The sequence below is a fragment of the Alexandromys fortis genome, unplaced genomic scaffold (genome assembly GCF_014885135.2).
Source record: "Alexandromys fortis isolate MF-2015 unplaced genomic scaffold, M_Fortis_MF-2015_v1.1 scaffold_525, whole genome shotgun sequence".
Classification (NCBI taxonomy): domain Eukaryota; kingdom Metazoa; phylum Chordata; class Mammalia; order Rodentia; family Cricetidae; genus Alexandromys; species Alexandromys fortis.
The window spans coordinates 1-19,052 of NW_026068397.1; the positions used below are offsets into that span (position 1 = coordinate 1).

The following is a 19,052-nucleotide window of genomic DNA, read 5'->3' on the forward strand; positions in this document are numbered from 1 at the left end:
GAGTATGTGGTCAATTTTCGAGAAGGTTCCATGAGCTGCAGAGAAGAAGGTATATTCTTTCCTATTTGGGTGGAATGTTCTATAGATGTCTGTTAAGTCCATTTGATTCATTACCTCCATTAATTCTCTTATATCTCTGTCAGATTTCTGTCTGACTGACCTGTCCATTGGTGAGAGAGGAGTGTTGAAGTCTCCTACTATTAGTATGTGTGGTTTGATGGCTGCCTTGAGTTTTAGTAATGTTTCTTTTACATAAGTGGGTACTTCTATATTAGGGGCATAGATATTCAGGATTGAAACATCATCCTGATGAATTGTTCCTGTTATGAGTATAAATTGTTTCTCTCCATCTCTTCTGATTGATTTTAGTTTGAAGTCAACTTTGTTAGAAATTAGTATCGCCACACCTGCTTGTTTCTTAGGTCCATTTGCTTGATAAGCCTTTTCCCAGTCCTTTACTCTGAGTAAATGTCTGTCTTTGTGGTTGAGGTGTGTTTCTTGTAAACAGCAGAATGTTGGATCCTGTTTTCGCATCCAATCTGTGCCTATAAAGGTGAGTTGAGTCCATTGACATTAAGTGATATTAATGTGCAGTGGTTGTTAACTCCGGTCACTTTTTTAGTAGTAGAGTTTGGGTGTTTCCCTTCTTTGTGTTGTGCTGCTGAAGGGTCTCTAGATGTCTGAGTTATTGTGGTCATTGTTGGACTCCTTGGTTTGTGATTTTCCTTCTATTACTTTCTGTAAGGCTGAATTTGTGGCTACGTATTGTTTAAATTTGTTTTTATCCTGGAAATTTTTGTTTTCTCCATTTATAGTGAATGAAAGCTTGGCTGGGTATAGTAGTCTGGGCTTGCATCCATGGTCTCTTAGTTTCTGCAGTACATCTCTCCAGGACCTTCTGGCTTTCATGGTTCCCAAAGAGAAATCAGGTGTAAGTCTCATAGGTTTACCTATATAAGTAACTTGGCCTTTTTCCTTTGCAGCTCTTAATATTCTTTCCTTATTCTGTATGTTTTGTGTTTTGATTGTTATATGGCGAGGAGATTTTTTTTTTTTTATCCAGTCTATTCGATGTTCTGTATGCTTCTTGAACCTTCATAGGAATATCTTTCTTTAGGTTGGTAAAGTTTTCTTCTATAATTTTATTAAATATATTTTCTGGGCCATTGAGCTGTACTTCTTCTTCTACCCTTATTATTCTTAGGTTTGGTCTTTTTATTGTGTCTCAGATTTCCTGAATGTTTTGTTATGAGAATTTGTTGGATTTGCTGTTTTCTTTAATCATTGCATTTATTTTCTCTATGGTATCTTCAGTGTCTGATATTCTTTCTTCTATCTCTTGTATTCTGTTGGTAATAATTGTCTCTGTAGTTCCTGTTCGTTTACCCAAATTTTCCATCTCCAGCCTTCCTTCGGTTTGTCTTTTCTTCATTACCTCCATTTCATTCTTCAAGCGTTTCCCTTACCTGTTTGATTGCTTTTTCTTGTTTCTCTTGGTTTTGTTGGGTATCTTTGAGAGATTTTTTCATTTCCTCTACCTTTTTGTTTGCCATCTCTATTTCTTTATCGCAGTTTTTCACCTCCTCTTTAAGGTCCTCTATTATTTTCATATATTTCTGTTTAAAGTCGATTTCTTCTATTTCTTCTGGAGTCGTGTGTTCAATTCTTCTTGTTTTGGGATCCCTGGATTCTGGTGATGTCATGTTGCCTTTCAGGTTGTTGGAGGAATTCTTGCATTGGCACCTTCCTTCAAATGGAACCAGGAGAGGCCTGGTGTCTTGGTCCAGTCTTTGCTGTGACTGACTCTCTGGGTGGATCTCCTCAGTGTAGAAGCAGGTACTCTTCCTGTCTGGATGGAGATCCTCACCACTGAAACAGGGATGCCTGGTTTCCCCCTCTGGGTGGATAGCCAGTCAGGATAAAACTCCTCAGCACTGAAACAGGGATGCCTGGTAGCCCAAAGACACCGAGGACAAAAGGGCGAACGTGGGCCGTGGGGTGGGTTTGAGTAGAACACAGGAGACCCTGTATCACAAGCTGAAGGTGCCCGCACTCCCTTGCAGGGACCTTCAGTCCTGCCCGGCAGGCAGGCAGGCACTTACCCCTCTGGGTGGGTAGCCTTAGTGCAGGAGCGGGGAAACAGTTCCTGAACCAAGGACCTTGCAGACAACAGGGCAGGCTTGGGGGGTGTCATGTGTTAGAAAGACACCCCTGCAGCAGGAGCTGGGGGAGGAGGGTTGTGCTCTCTTCCAGGACAGGCTGCCCCAGGATAGCACACACTCACCCGTCCAGATGGAACTCCTCAGCACTGAAACAGGGACACCTGGTAGCCCAAGGACCCCCGGACAAAGGGTTAATGTGAGGAGCAGGGTGGGGTCGAGTAGAAACACAGGAGACCCTGCAGCACAAGCTGAAGGTGCCAGCGTTCCCTTGCGGGGGACCTTCAGGCTTGCCTGGTAGGCAGGCACTCACCCCTCTGGGTCCGTAGCTTTAGTGCAGGAGCGGGAAACTGTTCCTGAGCCTCTTTATCCATTCTTTAGCTGAGGGGCATTTAAGTTGTTTGCAAGTTCTGGCTATTACAAATATGGCTATGAACATAGTCAGACAAACATCCTTGTGGTATGAAAATCCTTTGGGTATATGCTGGGTCTTGAGATAGGTTGTTTCTCAGTTTCCTGAGATTACTGCCATACTGATTTCCAAAGTGGCTGTACAAGATTGCTCTCCGACCATCCTTGGAGGAATGTTCCCCTTATTTCACATCTTCTCCAGCATTTCCCTTATGGCAAACAATGTTGAGCATTTCCTTAAGTGTTTTTCAGCTATTTGAGATTCATCTGTTGAGGGTTCTGTTTAGGTCTGTACTGTATTTTTTTTAACTGGATTATTTGTTATTTTGATGCGAAGTTTCTTGTGTTCTCTGTATATTTTGAAAACCAGTCCTATGTCCTCTGTGGGGTTGATGAACATCTTTTCCCATTCTATAGGCTGTCATTTTGTATTGTTGACGATGTCCTTTGCTTTACAGAAGCTTCTCAGTTTCAGGAGATCTCATTTATTAATTGTTGATCTTAGTGTCTTTGCTACTAGGATTATATTTAGGAAGTAAATTAGGCATACAGCTGCTGGTGTTGCTATTTATGGTAAAGGACATAATTGTGGCAGTGTTAGTGATTTTTGTAATTTCCACACACATATATTAATTTACATCATGTGAATGAAGTCAGACCAGATGTGTGAGTGTAAAACTTGGGGAGGATAATTAACATCAAATTTCCAAGTAGATAGCTCTCCTTTGCAGATATGTGTAATTCGTTTGGAACAGTTTTTTGAGCTCAGAGAGCTGAGTTATAGGTCACTGGCTGTAGCTGTGTCCGTCATGTAAGATGTCAGCAGCTAAGACTGCATATAGGGAAACGTTGAAGAGTATATTAATGCAGTCACTTTACTAGGCTATGCCAATTTTTGGTTTCACTTTTTAATTTTGTTTTCTTTAAATGTATCACTGTGTTAATGTATTATTTGCTTTATTCTCCAGTCATTAAGAATATCTTTCCATTTTTCTCAGGCTACTTATTTCTGTTTAGAACAGCATATACTGTGGCTTAGGCTTGCGTCTCCATATTTAATTGGGAATTGGATTGATCATTTAATTCTGCCTCTGCTGCCCAGAGGTGGGAAGACAGTCTGGACTTGATTGGTCAGTGAGAAGTAAAAATATCTGGCTTTTATTGGGAATGTATAAATGAAGTGGGGCGTGTGCAGTACTTGAGTTCACTAACCAACTTTACCAGCAGCTGTAGTCACAGCACAGAAAGGGCAGGGCCCCCAGAAAAAGGGTGAAAATTTTCCCACTGTGACAGTAGTTGACATTAGTAATGGGTACTGAATTAATCAATCTTATTGATTGATGGTCAGTAAGTACCTTGACTGGCCACAGACCAGACAATGAAGAATATGGATAATGAACTGAACTTTGGTGAAACCATATTACTGTAGTTATTCCAGTTCAACCAAAATAGAAGATCTGGATAAAATGGTGTGACCCTGCATAACAGGACTCTTCTTTTCCAGGTTTAAGATTTGTACGACCTGAAAGAAGTGGTGTGAGTATTCCTTGGTGTGCTCTAATAGAAATCCCTAATCGCTTGAGAACATGGACACAAAGCCTATTTCAATTTAACATATTTTTTTTGGATGATAATTACATTGTTTCTACATCCCCTTTCCTGCCTCCAAGTCCAGGTGTGTCAGTCATTCCAGGCTTGGCCTTGCTGGTTATCAAGAAGGAAAATGAATGAAGGGAAGAAGTGTCCTATTGCAGCTCAAACTTTTTATTGTAGAAGCTCTTGTGTAAGAATGTGAATTCATTTTCTATGCATTATAGGCAGGTCACAGTATAGAAAGACAGGGCAAGAAGGAAGCCTTAATTTTTTCCAGTTTTGTCTGCAATATGCAATCAATTAATCAGTTACAGGTGATCTATAATTGTCCTGTGTTGCTATTTCTTGGGTATCACAGACCAGGTTCCTTGGCCAGTATATTTATATGTCACCATTGATATGTTACATCTGTGTCCAGGACAGAAAGACAGAGATTCTGTTCTCTTGACTAAGAGAGCCTTTTTCTCTAAACAGGCCTTTAAAAAAAAATTACATTTATCTTTCCTCCTTTGCCCCAAGGATCACTTAGCAACAGAGATCAGAACTCCCACAATACTTTTGACTTCTTTGACCTTTTACAAAGTTGAAACTGGTAAGAGTCCTAGTGACACTTCTGACTTTTAGTTAAGAAAGCAACTAGTTAGTTTTATTTGAGGGTCTTTTTACCTTAAACTGCCTTGTATTGTTGTTATGGAAGACAGATTTGCAAAACATAGAGAGCCTTTGCCTCTCTAGGATCTCTCTGCACTTTTAATATTGAGCATTTAGGTTTAGGATCTATCTGGAGTTAGTTTTGTCGAGCTTGTTTACATTATCTCATGTGTAGAGTAGCATTCCACTGCTAAACTGTGAGGTAGAATAACTGATAGTATAAAAATAAACTGTATCTTAGGAGACATTATGTCACACTAAGTAGAATTTAGCAAAGGTTGTGTTGCCTCCCAAATACTCCATATATATTTGAGTAGTATGTTAACTGCACCTGTTAGTGAACTAGGTTGCTTAAGGGACCATAAAGGGTCACAACTAACATTAAATTCTGGTATACCATAAAGGTATATGAATTCTAGAACAGCTAATCTCCAGCCTTTTTTAAAAATGGTTTTGAGCCGGGCAGTGGTGGCACAGCACTCAGGAGGCAGAGGCAGGCAGATCTTCTTTGAGACCAGCCTGGTCTACAAGAGCTAGGCTCCAAAGGTACAGAGAAACTCGATCTCAAAAAACAAAACAACAACAACAAAAAATGGTTTTGAGCTAAGATCTTCTATGCTGATTCAGGTGGATTTGACCCCTATCTGTAGTCCCCCAGGGCATTGCCCTTGTTATCACCCTGACTAAACACTCTAAATTCTTGAATTACAGGTGTGTAGTAACACAGAGTTTTAAAATTACCAATTTGGTTCACATAGTAGACTGTCCATTGCACTATTTCAGATGTCAAGAGGCAGATAAGGATATAAGGGCTACATTGCAGGCACCAGGAAAGGTTTGGTCTGTAAGAGACATAATAACAATAACAAAATTACAGCTCCCAAATAAATAGAGACTTATATTAATTATAAATGCTAGTCTCATAGCTCAGACTTATTACTAACTAGCTCATACAACTTTAATTAATAAATTTCTATAAATCTATGTGTAACCCCAGGCCAGTGGGATTTACCTCCCTTGCATGTCTTGCTTCCTCTCTGTCTGGATTGTGGCTCCTCTGATTTCACCCTTTTTCTCAAAATTCTCCTAATCTCACTCTCCCACTCAATCTATTCCTGCCCATTAATAGGCAAGTCAGTTCTTTATTTACCAATGAGAGTAATATATATTTGTAACTGGGCTCTAACATCTTTCTTGGGGGAGGGGTTGAGAAGGTGTCATATCAACAACACAAAAGCTTAGTGTAGAAGGAGCCTGTGCGATCATTTCCTGGCTGCTCAGACCCAAATAAATACACAGAAACTATATTAATTTCAATACTGTTTGGCCAATGACTGAGACATATTCCTAATTAGCTCTTATGTCTTAAATTAACTCATTTCTATTAACCTATGTATTGCACAAGGCTGTAGCTTACTGGTAATGTTCTGGCATCTTCCTCCTTTAGCAACTACATGGTGTCTCCTTGACTACACCTACTCTTTCTCTATATCTCTGTTCAGATTTCTCACCTAGCTTTACTCTGCTAAGCCACTGGCCAAAACAGCTTCATTCATCAACCAGTAAAAGCAACACACATATAAAAGTACATCCACATTAGCCTGGAGTCTGGTAAAAAAGGATACATTAGATTTGGTTATTTCGCAATAGGGAAAGCTTATATAACCTCCCAGCATGCAGGCATTTCAATTTGTTGACATTGCATGATTGCCCCTCATGGGCAATATTGCACATTCCTCCCTCATTGCCTACTTCAGTATTTCTGATAGTCCCAGGCACACTCCAGAATGGCTCATCTCTCGGCCTGGTAGACCTTAACTTCCTTCATATCAACATGTAGATATGAAGATGTAGAGTTCTTTGCTCAGGCATTGTTGACCCCACCTCAGGAGTGATCTGCAACTGGACTGTGCCTTTCCTAGGTAGCCTGCTGAACAATCAGTCTCTTCCCTGTCATTGACTACTAGCCCTGTGGATAGCTGCCTGGATGGGGCAACTAGGTGATAACCTGTTGAATTTCAGATAGGCATGCATAACCTCCTGCTGAGGACTGATAGAAGGATGCCTAAGAGCCATTAACACCTTAGTGGCTGCCCACTGCTACTGAATCTGCTGCAGGAGGCATTAAAGAGAATAAGGATTAGCAATACTACCCAGTCAATTAATGCATATGAGAGCATCCAGGAGGGATCAAATAGCCTATGTATATTATGCCAAACTTTTTCAAAAAATGAATCATCAAAGACCATAACTTCTGACCTTACTTATTCACAGTATAGAGGATTAATCTATAGCATACAACATCTAAGTTTTTGAGTTCTTTACATATTTTGGCTATTTGTTATCTATTGGATGTGGAGTTTTTAAAATCTTGCCTCATTCCTTAAGCTGCTTTTTTGTCTGATTGACTATGTCCCTTTGTCTTACAGAAGCTTTACAGTTTCATGAGATACCATTTATTAATTGTTCACCATAGTGTTTCCACTGTTATTCCATTGTTATATGGTTGAGAACACCATATCCTGTGCCAGTACATTCAAAGTTTTCCACACTTGGTCTTGTACCTGTTTCAGTGTGTCTGGTTTTATTTTGGGGATCTTTGACCCACTTGGATATGAGTTTTGTGCAGAATGATGAATGTGAATATTTGAATTAGGCTACATTCAAAAATTCAGTTTAGTAGACACCATTTGTTAAAGGTGCTTTCTTTTTTTTCCATTTTGTATTTCTGAATTTCCTTTGCAGAAATCAAGCATCCAGGATTTATGTCTGGTCTTTAACTTGATTCCAATGTTCAACAAGTGTGCTTTGCTACTAATGACATGCTTTTTTTTTTTCTATATATACTGTTTCTTTGTGTAACAGTCCTCACTATCCTGTAACTAGTGCTTGAGAACCATGCTGGCCTTGGTCTCTGTCTCCAGACTTCTGGAATTAAAGGTGTTCACCACCACTGCCTGGTGCCATGATATTCTCTTATTGTTCAGGATTATTCCAGCTATCATGTTTTTTTGTTTGTTTGTTTTGTTTATCTACATAAAGTGGCAAACTGCCCTTTCATTGTCTTTAAGCACTTGTGTTGGAATTTCCATGGGGATTGTGCTGAATCTATAGATTGCTTTTAGTAGGATGGGTAATCCTACTGTGTTAATCCTACTGATCCTTGAGCTTAACATATCTTTCCATCTCTCTGGTATCTTCTTTAATTTCTTTCTTTAATTTTTTGAAGTTATTATTGAAAGGCCCCCCGGTGTGGGGAGACTCTCACTCAAGTCTCGAGACAACACCCCCGCCCCCAGAAACTCACGAGAGACTGTCCTTGCTGCAATCACACGGGGTTTATTTGACAGGACAGGAACCAGTGCACTGGGGCCGAGACTCATAACCCACGCAGGGGAGGAGTTCAACCCCGAGTAATTGGGAGAAGGGGTTTTTAAAGGAAGAAACCACAGCCCAGTAATCTGAAAGGGGCAGGGAGGGCGGCACAGAAAATTCCGAAAATACCAGTGATGATCATAAGGGGGCAACTCCCTGTTTCTCAAGATTATACTCAAGATTACAATCTAACTTTATCTTCAGCTAGTTCCTGAAACTGAACTGGCTAATCCTAGATTTCTGATTCTTCTCTCCCTGCTTAGATTTTTGGCTCTATTTTTTCCTGCTAGGGGGGTCTGGATTTATCCAGGTCTTTCAATTATCACACAAGTTATTTCACTTGTTTTATTAGAGTTACTGGAACATATATTTGAGGCTATTATAAATGGTGTTTTTCCCTTATTTCTTTCTCAGTTTATTATTTATAGGAGGGCTACTGATATTTTTTTAGTTACTCTTATATCCAGCTACTTTGCTGAAAGTGTTTTATCAATTGTAGTTCCTTTGTCCAATTTTTAGGGTCACTTACGTATCTATCATACCATTTACAAATAAAAAGACTTTGACTTCTTTGTTTCCAAGTTATATCCCATTGGTGTCCTTAATTTCTTTTATTGTTCTAATTAGAACTTCAAGTACTATATTGAGTTGGACTGACTTGGAGTTTCTCTACATTTAGTTTAATGTTGGCTATAGTTTTGCTGTAAATTTTCTTTATTATGTGTATGTATGTACCTCATATCCCTAAACTGCAAGACTTTTATAATGTTTGATTTTGTCAAAGACATCTTGTTGTACATGTAATGGGATGACACTGTGTTCTATTTTGTTTTTCAATTTATTTTTATGGTGGATTGCATTTAATGTTTTTTTTTTTTATGTTGAACCTTCACTGCCTGTTGTTAAAAGGGCGAATGGGCTGCTTTCCATCCCGCCTGGCTCCCGGCCACCCAGCTAGCTTTATCCAAAATAATTACATGGAAACTGTATTCATTTAAACACTGTCTGGCCCATTAGTTTTAGCCCCTTATTGGCTAACTCTCACATATTGATTTAACCCATTTCCATTAATGTGTATCGCCACTTGACTGTGGCTTACTGGCATGAGTCTAACCAGCGTCCATCTTGGGCAGGAGAACCATGGCGTCTGCCACACTGTCTTCTTTCCAGCATTCTGTTTTGTCTACTCTGCCTCCCTAAGGACTGCCCTATCAAAAGGCCAATGCCATCTCTTTATTTAACCAATAAAAGTAACACATAGACAAAACACCCTTCTATACCAACTGCCTATCTGGGATGTAGCCTAATTGATGAGTTTACATCAGTTTTTGATGTGTTCTTGGAATCTCTTGGCAAGTATTTGAATATTTGTGAATTTATATTCAAGAGGGAAATTGGTCTGTAACTCTCTTTATAACATTTGTCACAACACTGGATCTCTGTACTGAATTAGTTTAATGATCTCAAAGTCCTGAAGCAGAGGGACTAGAGGCAATGAATACTTGAAATTGGAATTCTCAGAGTCTGTCTACCTGGTGCAATCTCTATATTTTTAAGGGCAATTGCAGAAACCTTTGTTTCCACTGTTTCCTGTCTCAGGTCTAACATATATAGTAGCATCTGATATGAATCATCTATGATTACTTAAATACAAAAGCCTGCATTTATGGATAATCTGTGGCATCATAAGATGAATTTCCTGATGTTTGATTCCATGGTTTCTTAGAACCTACATCCCATGAGTCCAAGCCCTGATGGCTTTTAGAATCTCCACTGAGAAGTCAAATGTAATTCTCATAGGTGTGCCATTGTATGTTTCTTGATTTTTTTTTTACTTTGCAGCTTTTAATATTCTTTTGTTAAAGAAAAGGAAGACCATTAGAAACATTTACAAACCATTTTGTTTTCTATGACTATTGCTATCAGAAATAATGATGATTAATTCCTGTTCTGTTGTTTATTTTTTGGCATGGTTAGTGTTTTGATTATTATGTGGTAAAGGGAATTTTTCTTTTTAATGTTTTATTAATCTATATATTTTCTCCACTTCTCTCCCTTCCTCCTCCCTCCCTTTCTATCTTCTTCTATGATTCCCATGCTCCCATTTTACCTAAACATAATAAAGGCATTATACAGCAAGTCAACAGCCTGAATGGAGAGAAACTCAAAGCTATCTTGCGGAAATCAGGAACAAGACAAGGTTGTTCACTCTCTCCATATCTATTCAGTATAGTACTTGAGATTCTTAGCTAGAGCAATAAGACAACAAAAGGAGATCAAAGGGATACAAATTGGAAAAGAAGTCAAACTCTCACTGTTTGCTGATGATATGATAGTTTACATAATTGACACCAAAAATTCTACCAAAGAATTTCTACAACTCATAAAAACCTTCAGTAATGTACCAGTATACAAGATTAAGTAAAAAAAAAAAAAAAAAGAAAGAAAGAAAGAAAGAAAGAAAGAAAGAAAGAAAGAAAAATAGTAGCCCTCCTTTATACAAGTGATAAATGGGCTGAGAAAGAAATTAGAGAAATGCCAACATTCATAAAAGCCACAAATAATAAATAATGTCTTAGAGTAATTCTAACCAAAGAAGGGAAGACCTGTATGACAAGAACTTTAAATCTTTGAAGAAAGTAATTGAAGAAGACACCAGAAAATGTAAAGATCTCTCATGATCTTGGGTAGGTAGAACTAACATAGGAAAAATGGCAATCTTTCCAAAAGCAATCTACATATTCAATGCACCTGCCATATAAGTCCCAACACAATTTTTCACAGACCTCAAAAGAACGGTACTCAACTTCATATAGAAAAACAAAACTCCTGGATAGCACAAACAATCATCTGCAATAAAGAAACTTCTGGTGGCATCACAATCCCCAGCTTCAAACTTTACTGCAGAGCTACAGTACTGAAAACAGGCTGGTATTTAATAATTGCTGCTGACATATCTGGATATCAAATGTAGAAGAATGAAAATAAATCCATATTTATCGCCACACACAAAACTCAAGTCCAAATGGATCAAAGACCTCAACATGAAACTAACCACACTGAAACTAATAGAAGAGAAAGCAGGAACTACATTTGAACGCATTGGGACAGGAGACCACTTCCTAAATATAATGTCAGTAGCAGAGACACTGATAGAAATAATTAATAAATGGAACCTGTTAAAACCGAGAAGCTTCTCTAAAGCAAAGATCTGGTTTCTTAGATAAAATATTAAATCTCTTGGACGGTTATTACTTATGATTCATTCAGGACTACAGTGGGAAAAAAGCAACACTTGGGTCGTAAATAAATAATGTCTCTGGGTTGTAGAGAAAAACAGGTAGTTCTAGGTGGCAGTCAAGGGCTGAACAGTGGCAGAAATTTTCAGGGAAATCATCACCATTATAGAGAAGACCACAATATACATTGATAACCTAGCAAGCTGCCAAAATGTAAGAATTTATTTTTCTATGCCCTCAGTTAATGGAAGAATTAGGTAAAGTAATTCCTAGTCTCCAGATGCAACTTCATAGGAAGCCTGCTACAACTCTGGTCTAAGCAAGGCAGGGTCTATCACAACTTAGAAGCCAAATTTGGGGGAATCATTGATGTTGTACTGGTTCTGAAAACAAAAAGGTGCAAAATTTAAGGCCATACATGCTTTCTTTTTTTTCAGTTCAGCAATTTTGTAGGTGTTTGGTAGAGTCTGAGCTCCACTGAGGAGACTCTTAGTTCATTGCAAGACGCTGTGAGAAAGATGCCTGGGTTGTATTTTGAGACCATAAGATGGTGAGATATTTAAGCTATGAAACATCTTATGGAGAATCATATATATGAAGTGGAAGTAAAGAAAGAGAAAAAGGTATATGCAAAGTTGTTGGGATAGGGCCATCTTAGCCATTTGATGTGTCTGACACAGAGCTACTGGATTTGATGGTTTCATTCTTACCTTGGACTACCATGTTTTCTTACCATGTCTCAATTCCTCTCCTTTGGAATATTCGGAATATTCTCTGCCATTGTCTATTGAAAATATATAACTTGAAAATGTCCAAGAGTTTTTGGACATTTGAGCAGTGTAGTGGTTGCTGCAGTCTATGAGATTCATTGTGGTGACTAAATGCATTTTCTTCATTGATAGCCGTGGTTGAACCTATAGTGATATGGCTCAGAATCTAGTTGACTGAATGACTAAATTTCTATTTCCTTGATGGCTTTCTTTTTGGGGTGCTTGTTAGTATAAGAATCCTTTCTGGATGAAACTCATTAGAAGTGGGATTTGGGTGTCTCTAGCCTCAACCCATTTTTTTTTGTTCTTTGTATCTAATATGTTATGTTTGAAACTTATCAACCTGTTTCCTTCTTTGGCTGTCATGCCTTCAGCATTGTTATAAATGCTATCTGTAAATCATATAAGACACAGCAGAAACAATTTCTATTCAATGCTAAGCCATTTTGGTAGCATGATTTTATTTTTTGAATTTCTTTTGTGTAATAGTTGAAACTGATCAGTCAGCTTTTTGTGCTATCATGACTTCATCACCATTATTAATGGTATCACTAAATCACATAAGGTATAACAATTCAATGCTAAGCCATTTTACTAGCTTAATTATTTTATTTGTTTTTGTTTGTTTCTGAGACAAGGTTTGCGTAGTTCTGGCTGTCTTGAAGCTGTTTTGTAGACCAGGAGGTGGATTTTTAATATTTACTTCTTACCGTCCATGAACTGATTGCATAGATTAGGACAGCATTCGACTCAGAGGCAGATATACCTGCCTCTCCCTTCTTAGTGCTGGAATTAAAGACATAAGCCAATACACAGATCTTGCTCATCCTTTCTTGTAGTTAGTAATTGTTGATAAAATTTCTTTGTTGTGTACTCATTACTGTTGATGTGTTTGCTTGTCTTTCTTTGTCGGTTAGTAAGCATTTTCCATGGCAGGTAGTATCCCACTCAGGAATGATAGAGATAAATCTCCTACTTAATTTCCTTCTAAAGACTCTTAATGATTGTATTATAATGCCTGCCATAGTAAGTACCAGAATTATATGATTGTACATTTACAATGTTGTCAGTATTACCAGTTTTTATATAGTTTTATATTTTAGGATGCAGTAACCTATAGTGATGTGCATATTGACTTCAGTCTGGAAGAGTGGGCTCTGCTGGATCCTTCCCAGAAGAATCTCTACAAAGATGTGATGCTGGAGACCTATATGAACCTCACTGCTATAGGTAATACTATGGGAATTTCCTTCACATTTTAAATTAATGGAACAGCTGTGTTTTGCTTACTAATGCTCTTCAGTATTTGTGATTGAGAAGGAGGAAGAATAAGATGAATAAATCCGGCATAGTTCTAAGGTTCACTGAAGATAGTAACCTATGTCCAATTTTCAATAACATATAATACATTTCTTGCTATTGTCTTTTAGGCTGCAGGTGGGAAGATCATAATATTGAAGAGTATTGTCAAAGTTCTCGAAGATATGGAAGGTAATTTTTATGTGCAAGCTGATACAATGTGCCTCTGAAGATATTTTAATATATCTGGAGATTTTAAAGAAAAGCAGCAGTGTAAATAAGGACAGCTTAAAGTGTATTAATGATTATTAAATCCTCACAAAATCACATGTCTCAATGGCAAGTAAGTGAACTGTGTTTTCTAGTAATTGTTAAAACAATTAAAAGGAGGACAAGGAAACAATATCTTAACAGATCTTACTATTTGAATCATAGCTACATCAGAGCTATGCTGTAGAACTTCCAATCTGTTTAGTTTGAAACCACTCCTATTACAAAAGATATACATATTGAATAGGTGATAAGTATATGTCCAAAATCTTTAAATAAGCAATTAATCCCTTGTGAAACTAGGGTTACTCAAATAGTTGTCATGATGGCTAAGTTCAGTGAGAGGGGTAGTTAAGAGTTACGGGAGTTTGTTGTGGAGAAACCTTAATCAGTATACCATTTCTCTCTGAGTAACAGAGATTCAAGCTGTGTATATGTATTGTGGAAATCCTTTGTTTTGCTTTCTTTAATAGGTATATCCTATGTCAGTCTGGATAGAAACCATATGATCATAGGGATGTGGAAAGAAGTAACTTTTTTCATCTCAAAACAATTAGAAGATATGTAGTAGTCCCCATGTTGAGTAGACTTGTTGAATATAATGCAAGTTTTCAAGTAATTGGTTTTCCAACTTCTTTGGGAATGCATCAACAAACTCCTAGTGCAGAAAAGTCCAATGAGTAATAGAAATGTGTATAAACTTATCTTTGTCCTGTCAGACTTTACAAATGTAGTATGGCTTACAATATTAAAAAAAATTAACAGTGGAATAATGGGGTAAAGGTCTGAATTCTTCCAGTATTGTTATAATAAGTGAAAAATCTCATAGAGAAAAAAGATGCCATAAATGTGAGCAAGGTAATAAAGGCTCTTTCCATCACAGGCATCTTCAAAGATGCAAAATAGTCTTTAATGAAGGAGAACAACATGAGTGTAAACAAAGGGGTAAAAGCTTAAGATCTGAATCCTCTTCATAGTTAGAACAAATTAATTAATTTGTAAAATTAATTCATGCAGATATAAAGATTCAACAGTGTAATGAATGTTGTAAAGATATTACATGTGCCAATTATCCTTGCAGGCATAAAAGAAGTCATTCAGAACAACCTTCTGAATATACTCAATGGGTTAAAGCCTTTCCATATCGCAGTTATCTTCAAAGACATGAAAGAATTCATAGTGGTCAGAAGCTCTATGAAGGTGTTCAATATGGTGATGCCTTTGAATGTCATAATAGTTTCCAAATACATAAAGAAAGCCATAGTGCAGCAAAACGCCATGAATGTGATCAGTGTGGTAAAGCCTTTTCACGATACAGTCGTCTTCAAATACATAAAAGAACACATACTGGAGAGAAACCCTATGAATGTACTCAATGTGGAAAAGCCTTTTCACAACACAGTAATCTTCAAATACATAAAAGAACACATACTGGCGAGAAACCCTTTGAATGTACTCAATGTGGTAAAGCCTTTTCACAACATAGTACTCTTCAAATGCATAAAAGAACACATACTGGAGAGAAACCCTATGAATGTACTCATTGTGGAAAAGCCTTTGCACGTCTTAATATTCTTCAAATGCATAAAAGAACACATACTGGAGAAAAACCTTTTGACTGTAATCAATGTGGCAAAGTATTTGCAGTACAAAGAAGTCTCCACATGCATAAACGAACACATACTGGAGAGAAACCCTATGAATGTAATCAATGTGGTAAAGCCTTTTCGCAACACAGATATCTTCAAATGCATAAAATAACACATACTGGAGAGAAATCTTATTTATGCACTCAATGTGGAAAAGCCTTTGTACATCAAAATTCTCTTCAGAGGCATGAAAAAACACATACTGGAGTGAAACCCTATGAATGTAATCAATGTGGTAAAGCCTTTGTTTGTCAAAGTAGTTTCAGACTACATAAAAGAGCACATACTGGAGAGAAACCCTGGGAATGTTCACAATGTGGTAAAGCTTTTGTATGCCAAAGTCGTCTTCAAAAACATAGAAGAACACATACTGGAGAGAAACCCTATGTATGTATTCGATGTGGAAAAGCCTTTGCACAACATGGTCATCTTCAAAGGCATGAAAGAATACATACTGAAGAGAAACTCTATGAATGTAATTACTGTGGAAAAGTTTTTTCACATCCCAGTGTGCTACATAGGCATAACAGAATACATACTGGAGGGAAACCCTATCATTGTTCTCAATGTGGAAAAGCCTTTGCACATCCTAGTATTCTACAAAGACATAAAAGAACACATACTGGAGAGAAACCCTATAAATGTGTTCAGTGTGGAAAAGCCTTTACAGAACATAGTTATCTTCAAAGGCATAAAAGAACACATACTGGAGAGAAACCCTATAAATGTACTCATTGTTCAAAAGGCTTTGTACAGCACTGTTATCTTCAGAGGCATGAAAGAACACATAATGGAGAGAAACCCTATGAATGTAATCAATGTGGTATAGCCTTTGTATCTCAAAGCAGTTTCCGAATACATAAAAGGGCACATACTGGAGAGAAACTCTTTGAGTGCCCTCAATTTGGAAATGCCTTTGTACACTGAATTCTCTTCATAGGTATGAATGATTACATACTATAGAGAAACCCTATGAATATACTCAATGTGGAAAGACTTTTGTATGTCAAATCAGTCTCTGAGTACTAAAAGAAAAAAGTCTGGAGAAAAAAACATACACATGCAATATGATAAAGCCGTTACAAAATCATAAAAGATCATACTGCAAAGAAACCCTCTAAATGTAGTCAGTGTAACAAAGTTTTGCAAGTCATGGTAGTAGTATAAGAGTAAAACTTGTGTAATTGGTTTGTTAAAGCCTTTGAACATATTAGACTAGACTTTGAGGATTGAAAAAAAACTCATACTGAATGGAATCTTGATGTGGGAGTGTCATATATCAATCTGTTGATTTCATTGGTTAATTAAATAAAGAAACTGCTTGCCCTGGTAGGTTAAAACATAGGTGGGAGGAGTAAACAGGATGAAGAGGAAGTGAGGTAAGACTCCTCAGACAGACTCGACAGCTCTGCTCTGGAGCAGAGACGCCATGCTCAGCTCTCCCGAGTAGAGGCGATAGCTCCTCTCAGCTCCGACCCAGGATGGATGTAGGCTAGAATCTTCCCAGTAAGCGCACCTTGGGGTGCTTACACACATTATTAGAAATGGGCTAGTCCAGATGCGAGAGTTAGCCGAGAAGAGGCTAGATATAATGGGCAAGCAGTGTTTAAATGAATACGATTTGTGTGTTATTATTTCGGGGCATAAGCTAGCAGGCGGCTAGGGTGCTAGGGATGCAGCCCCGCCGCTCCAATTTCAACAGAATCTGTGTAAAGTATCTGGTAAGATTTATAGCCAACACACTTATGTTCAATTAAACAAGATTCTTTATTCTGCAGAAAAAAAATTGACAAGAGTCAACAGTCTCTTCAAGCATTATTATGGATCTCAGTTCAAGCCAGCCTGGTATCCAGGACAGCCAAAGATGTACAGCGAAACCCTGACTGGATAAACCAAATATTAAAAGTAAAACTAAAAGAAATAGAGAAAAAACAGCTACATAATCACAGATAATCTGGATACTGTATAATATTGTGTTGTCTTTCAAGTGTTTGGCTGCAGAGGAAGGAGGAATAACAGCTCCTAAAAGACAATTATAAATGCTTTTGGATTACTCCAACCTATATATTTTCAAACTGTCTTGACATTGCAATTTAAGTCAAAAGATACGTTACTTTGGAGAAGAGGTTTTGTTTTTGTTTTCACAGGAAATGAGAGGCTGTGAATTTATTTTAGGCTACGAAAAATAAGCTTTGATCAAGGAAGACCTCCCGAAAAAAATCTCCAGTGGAAATGGATGGCCACAATGATCCAGTGTTGTAGAGCACCAGTTTTGCAGTTTCTCTGAGTTTTGCATACAGAACAGCCTCCAAATTGCTGGATGAAATGACCCAGCCTCACAGAATACTTTTAGTACTTTGACCATAATCCATAATTTTCTTTTCTTCAATGTATAGAATGGGATGCCCATCACCTAAGTGAACCATTTTTATTTACATAACAAGCAGTGTATGATCATGCTTTCCAAGTAAATATGTCTGTGAAAGGGTTGTGGATCGTTGTTCCTGGTTTTAATTTTCATGTTTTTAAACAAATTCCCTGAAATGTTGTTTGTTATCCGTTCTAGCATGGATGTCAGTAAATAGGTATGTATTTAAATTCATGATCCTCATGTATCAGTTTCCTGAGTACAACTAGGAGTTAGATGATGTAATGTCACTGTTTGCTATTTTGTCGATACAACACATTTTAACAATATTAATGTTATAATGGTTAATAGAAGAGAATATAAGAAACATTAAATTTCTCATGTGTGTATCCAAGGCAGCATTTTCATCTATCTGGTAGAGATGTAATGATCTGGGATAATCAGCAGCCTATAGTGTATCTCACAACATTGCTTGATGTTCTATTGATATACTATTTGAAGTTTCATGCATCTTGTTGTCCCCATCAGTTTTCCATTTGTAATGATAATGATATTGTTTTAAAGTGTGTGTGTGTGTGTGTGTGTAACATTATTATGGGTTTTTAAGGCCATGAAACATATGTGGAGATTGGAACTCAACTTTGTGAAATCTACCTTGTTCCATTCATGTGGTGATCAAGATAAGTTTACACACCAGAGAAATTGCCACTGTGTTCTCTGGCTGATGCTCAAATAAGATTAGTTGAATTGTTATGTCAGTAAACTTGTCTTTTCAGAATGTAAACATATTTCCACCGAAAGATAGATGAAAATAGGACAAATTGAATAATAAATTGCAAATGAAAATGTTACATTGCTATCTTTTTCTTTTTTTGTGGAATGTTTTAGTTCTTTCTGAGAGCTAAGCACTGTTTAAAAGACTTGATGACCTGAATTAAATGTCTGGGAGATCCATATTACTCCTAGAAATTTTTGTAATTTTTCTACACTTGGGCTGTAGCATATGCTGCCTCCCACAGAGGCACATATATAAATAATTTTTTTAAATCAAATAAGGGCCACTAGGTTCATGTGTAGCCAAATGACTCCCTGAGTTTCACCTTTAGAACTCACATAGTGAAAGCAGATAATAGACAACTCTAAATTTTCCTCTCACTACCACATACACATCATGATCAATGCATAGACACATATAAGCATTTTATTTTTTTAAATATTTATTTATTATGTATACAATATTCTGTGTGCGTGTCTGCAGGCCAGAAGAG

General features: G+C 37.4%; 1 protein-coding gene across 5 annotated transcripts; it reads left to right on the forward strand.

Annotated features, from left to right (window-relative positions):
- Positions 1-9: 9 nt before the first annotated feature.
- Positions 10-18,635, forward strand: LOC126495589 (zinc finger protein 431-like). Of its 5 annotated transcripts, XM_050133174.1 has the most exons (5): positions 4,132-4,353; positions 13,302-13,428; positions 13,629-13,689; positions 14,849-16,356; positions 17,195-18,635. In XM_050133174.1, exons 1-4 carry the CDS (start codon positions 4,198-4,200, stop codon positions 16,341-16,343), a joined length of 1,839 nt encoding a protein of 612 aa, XP_049989131.1. In that variant the 5' UTR covers positions 4,132-4,197; the 3' UTR covers positions 16,344-16,356; positions 17,195-18,635. The 5 variants fall into 5 exon arrangements, with proteins under 5 accessions (XP_049989133.1, XP_049989134.1, XP_049989131.1 ...); XM_050133176.1 differs by lacking the exon at positions 4,132-4,353 and adding an exon at positions 10-4,106 and having other exon boundaries at positions 14,849-18,635; XM_050133177.1 differs by lacking the exon at positions 14,849-16,356 and having other exon boundaries at positions 4,121-4,353.
- The last annotated feature ends 417 nt before the right edge of the window (positions 18,636-19,052 follow it).